A 4891-nucleotide genomic window follows, 5' to 3' on the forward strand; every position below is an offset into this window, starting at 1 on the left:
ACATGTTAATTAGTCACAAATGGCTTCATGTCAAAACACACGTATTGCAGTCACCAACTCATCCACTGGTGGTGTTTTGATCTCCTCTAGGGTAGGCTCCAGCTAACATACCCACACTTAAATCCTGACTGTGGAAAATTCTGTGTGGTTCTTCTGTACCATCTGGATCTGGTGATCTGCAGTACGGGCATAATACTATCAGTATATTGAATACACTGCGATCTATATTCCCTGATTAACTGTTCTAGTATGTGTGTGGGGTGTACTGAAAGGTGGTGGGGAACAGGGAAAGAAAAAAGGTATCCCAGCAGTATACTACGGAAGTCATTCTCCTGTCAGCTTTTAACAGGGTTTTTTTAATTTCAGGATATGTTCACTGTTACACAAACGGCAACCACATGTAACAATATTAGTGTTCAACCTGACTAACTCCTGTGCTTTTAATCTTTTACTTTGAGCGCTGTAGTTCACCGAACTATTTAATGTTGTTGTACTGTGATGTATATGCTGACATTCCAATAACCAGTTGTCCGTAGGAATTGTTGCAGATAACACTTACTTCACTAGGCTAATACTTTATGTAGTAATATTTTTAGAGGGGCGCATATAGTATAATTCATCAGACAATTATTCTGTGTCTCTTAGGATTTTTAGTCAATTAAGTAGTAAGTATTACAAAATTAGACTTAGTCTTAATACACATGACTCATAAACATTCAAAGGTGAATACATAGGGTTTTTGGCTTACAAATATAAAATGTCAGCAAAAAATTAAATAATACATCTTCAGTAGAAGAGACCATGGCATAATTGATAAAATAATATTTAACCCTCATTTAAAGAAAACAGTGAAATGGCAAGGCTGCTTGGAGCAGATTCAGTTCACTGAGGTAAAAAAAAAACCAACACATTTATTCCTGTAACTTTTTTGTGACAATTAAAAGGCCTGTGTCCTAATCAAAATCAGATTTACAGAGTGGTTCTAAATTCTCTATACACAATAACTGTAGTCTCTGTAGATAACCTCTGTTGATGCTGCCTTTGCTGCAGCTGTTTTAATGCTGTCCAGAGTGATATCAATAGCTCTCCTGTAACATACACGTACAGTGCGAGTTCAGGTTGATGCATGTTTGGTAATGATTTCACCAGCAAGCCAGCGTGCTGTGGTCTGTACTTCAGTGCAAACCTACATGTATGTGTCATACCTAAGTGCACATTTCAAAGTGGACTTCTATTGTTGCATTCATTAGTAGTTTTGCAGAAGTGCACTGCGCTGCTTAAAAGGCTTGAAGTAGAAGGAAATAACATCTGAATTTGGCCAGCAACCTGCTAAAGTATGTCTTTTTGCCTGCTCTTGATCCCATGTCTGTCCCTTTCTACCCTTTCTGTAGTGTTATTTTACATAACACTATAAATAATGTTATTTTTTTATTGCATACATTTTCTCCAGTGGCAAAAGAGTTTTTGTCATTTCAAAAGAAAATTGTCGTGGACTTAGCAATGAGAATTTAAGGAGATTCTAAACTTACGAAGTTATTGAGAGAAAACGTGGACTGTTGTTGAATTGTACTTGACTGCCTCGCAGTCGTGTTTTCAAGACCTATGTAAGCTGGTTCGGAACATCTGTTCCATTGACTTCAAACTGGAAACCCTCCCAATAGCTTGGCTAAAACATTTCCAATTCCTTAACTTCCAAGGTTTAGTTCCCTGGGAAGAAAACTCTGTGTTTGAATACGTATTGAATCTAGTAGAAATCGGATGTGGATGGCCATTGACAGTTTTTTCCAATACAGACTACTATTTTTAAAAAACTTTTTTTGGGGGAGGGTGCTGTTTAGCTTAAATACCAATTACTAGAACTCATTTAAGGAACAAGAACAGCCCTACTGGCATTTGAAGACTACAAAGAAGGGAAAAAAAAAGACCCAGCAATCAATAAATCTAAGACATTTAACCAAAATCACCAGAATCTTCATAATTGTGATTTGCATTCACCTTTGTCAGTAGTAGCTATTGGTAGTTTCATATGCTGATTTCTACATGAGCATTACAAGCTGTAGTTGCCAAAACATTTTTCTAATATCAAAAGCCTCAGTGTCTCAGATGCAGAAGGCCCACTTGAGCATGCAGTTGCAAGAATGAAACACACAAACAATTCTCTGTGCAGAGAACTGAGAGGGTTAAAGCATATTTTGGACAAACTGGGCAGGGAGGGGCAGCTGGCTTGGAGTAGGACCACTTCCCCAATTCATTTTGCTGCACAACCTGCAAACAATTGTGCCAGCAAAAAAGGTCTCTCAAGAGGGTTTTTGTGTTGTACATTAAATGGTCACCAGGTAAAGTACAACTGTTGTTCATATGCACAGTAGCATAAATAATTTCTCACTTCTGTGCTGCTGCCCTTACTCTTGACTTGGAAAGTACGAGGAGAAACCATCAGATCAGCGTAAAGCCACAGCAGGTAGTTGTCCCCTTTGATGAAACTACTAGAGATGTAGGTTGGCACTGCATGTTTGACTGCTTGGTCTTTAAAAATGTTTAAATCATGATTGTGGCAGAATGAAAAGTGAGCAGTGGTCTGAATGCAGTGTGACCTATACCTTCAAAAACAGGACGCAGTGAAGTATTGTTGCCTGTATATTGTCTATGTTCTGAGCCGTTCAGTCAGGGAAATTAATTTCCCTTTCACGTGCATCTGACCTGACCTGATACCAGCATTGGTATCAACTTCATGACTGAACACCAACCTCCTTAAATCAGGCTAGGGATTTAATTAACAGTGCCACCATCTTTCCTCTGGAAATAAGTGTGACTGTATTTGCTATTTCCTGTTCTTCTTCAGGGCATTTGATGTGGAACTTCTTTATATAGCTCAGCATTTGAGAATACCTATAGCAGAAGTTGCTGTCAACTGGACTGAAATTGAAGGTAGGGAAATTGTTTATATTCTTATAAGATTCCTTATGTGTCAATCCAGAAGAAAATATCTGAGGGTCTTCCCATATTTTACCCAGTTTTGATAACACACAGCCTTCTTTCCACACAAATTTTGAATTTCATGTCCTTGCCAGCCTTCTGCCATGGCATGGTACAGAAAGAGTGGGTGAAGGGGTGGCAAGGGAGAGAAGCTCTGCGCTCCCACTGGAGACAAAAGTAGGTAGTTATACTGCTAGGACAAAGCACTACTTTGGCACGTCCTCTTGCTGTAATGTGTTAATAAAAATATTGCAATTGCAAAACGCTGTGCAGGAAGTCTGACCATCATTGTTTATTGATTCAACTCCATTTCACTGTGTCTTGCCTTCCAAAATTCTCAGCCCACCTATTAAGGCCTCCTCTAGGGCACGCTCTCTTCTTAAGATGTGATGTTCTTTCAGACCTGTAGGGAGGTCTTTGTTACTGGGTTACTGGAAAGTATAGCTCCATACGTATTTCTTCACAGCAAAGCCAGCTTAAGAGGTACTGCTTGCTTCTGCTCACTTCCTCCCTCCCATCAAATGCAGTTCCTTCTTTTTTTCCCTTTCATGGTTTTTTTCCTTTTTTAATCTGAATCTCTCTCCTCAACACAGCCCCTGAACAACAGAAAGTTGTTCACCATTGAACTGCAATGGTGATGAAGGGTGCAAGTAGAGAACATCCTAAGCCAACTTTACTAGAAAAGAAATGTTTTCTTTCAATGCAGTTCCACCTGTATATTGCACCTAACACAAATGTTAGCAGAGAGGGCTTGGTTTCACAGTGTGGGTTCCTTACCTTGCCTGAAGATTGGCACGTTCATATTATTGCTGTAAGACAACGTGGTGGTCCTCTTCTCCAAAGTTGCTAAGAAATAATTTGCTTAATTATTGGTGTTCAGATTCCTATTTACTTGAACAAAGCCTTGTAGCAGAGAAGACTATGCATCTTGTGACGTACATGGAATTACTGTGCTGCTTGCAAACTAGAATCTCCCACCTATGGTATATGTGTATATATATGTAATGCTATAAAGCAATAACTTTCGCAATATAAATTTTTATTAATGTTAAGGTCTAGGTTGGGGGTCTGAATGTGCTCAGAATGCAGAGGTTCATGACTACTTAAATGCGTGTCTTGCCAATGCTCATTTTTTCTAACAACGTCCTTCTGATTTTCTTCTTCATTAATCACAGGTTCTAAGTTAGTTCCCTTTTGGAGCTGGCTGCAGATGGGCAGGGATCTTCTTTTTATACGACTGCGATATATGACTGGTGCCTGGCAGCTTGAAACAAGAAAATGTAATTAGGTTATTTACATTCTCCAAATACATTATTATACTTAATGGAACAGGAGAACAGTTTCAATCAAGTGAAGTGGTGATGAAAGCTGAGGTAATTCTTCATTGCTCCTGTTGTATGTTTCATTTTTGCAGCAGGTATCTGTTTTATAAGATTGTCAGCAGGGAATTTGTACAACGTTTTGAAAAGAGAAAGCATTTCCAGAAAGATTTTCTTATCTGGTAATGAGGTTTTTATTTTATTAAATAGTAGCTTTAACATCTCTTATAAATCCACTCAAATAAATATATCTGCTTTTGTCTCATCATACATTTGGAATTTCCTTATACATATTAAAAAGAAGCACTCTATTCTACATTGTGCAGTTTTGTGCTGTGAATGACCACAACCATTTGTGTCTGTAGCATCTGGAAATATATGGCCGTATTGCAACTTGGAATGATCAGTCATGGTTCATGCTGATGGATGTTTAGATTCAACGTTATGGGAAATATTAATGGGTTTTACTGGTTTATAGCAGTAATGTTCATAAGGCCGTTCTAACCACCTTCAGTGGTCTCTTGACATTCCAAATGTTTTTGTCTGAGGTCAAACTGCAGATCGTCTCCAGACTGTAGAAGGTCCAAGAGAAAGCA

At 38.5% G+C, this 4891-nt stretch overlaps 1 protein-coding gene across 1 annotated transcript in view; it reads left to right on the forward strand.

Moving 5' to 3' along the window:
- ALG5 (ALG5, dolichyl-phosphate beta-glucosyltransferase) overlaps window positions 1-4637 on the forward strand; it is a 22801-nt gene extending 18164 nt beyond the window's left edge. Inside the window, exons 10-11 of the mRNA XM_009327854.1 lie at window positions 2843-2928; window positions 4152-4637. Of these exons, the coding sequence (XP_009326129.1) occupies window positions 2843-2928; window positions 4152-4264 (199 nt within the window). The 3' untranslated portion in view covers window positions 4265-4637. The remainder of the gene's footprint in view (window positions 1-2842; window positions 2929-4151) is intronic.
- Window positions 4638-4891: the final 254 nt, after the last annotated feature.

This window comes from Pygoscelis adeliae, unplaced genomic scaffold, assembly GCF_000699105.1.
Source record: "Pygoscelis adeliae isolate BGI_AS28 unplaced genomic scaffold, ASM69910v1 Scaffold14, whole genome shotgun sequence".
NCBI classification, from domain to species: domain Eukaryota; kingdom Metazoa; phylum Chordata; class Aves; order Sphenisciformes; family Spheniscidae; genus Pygoscelis; species Pygoscelis adeliae.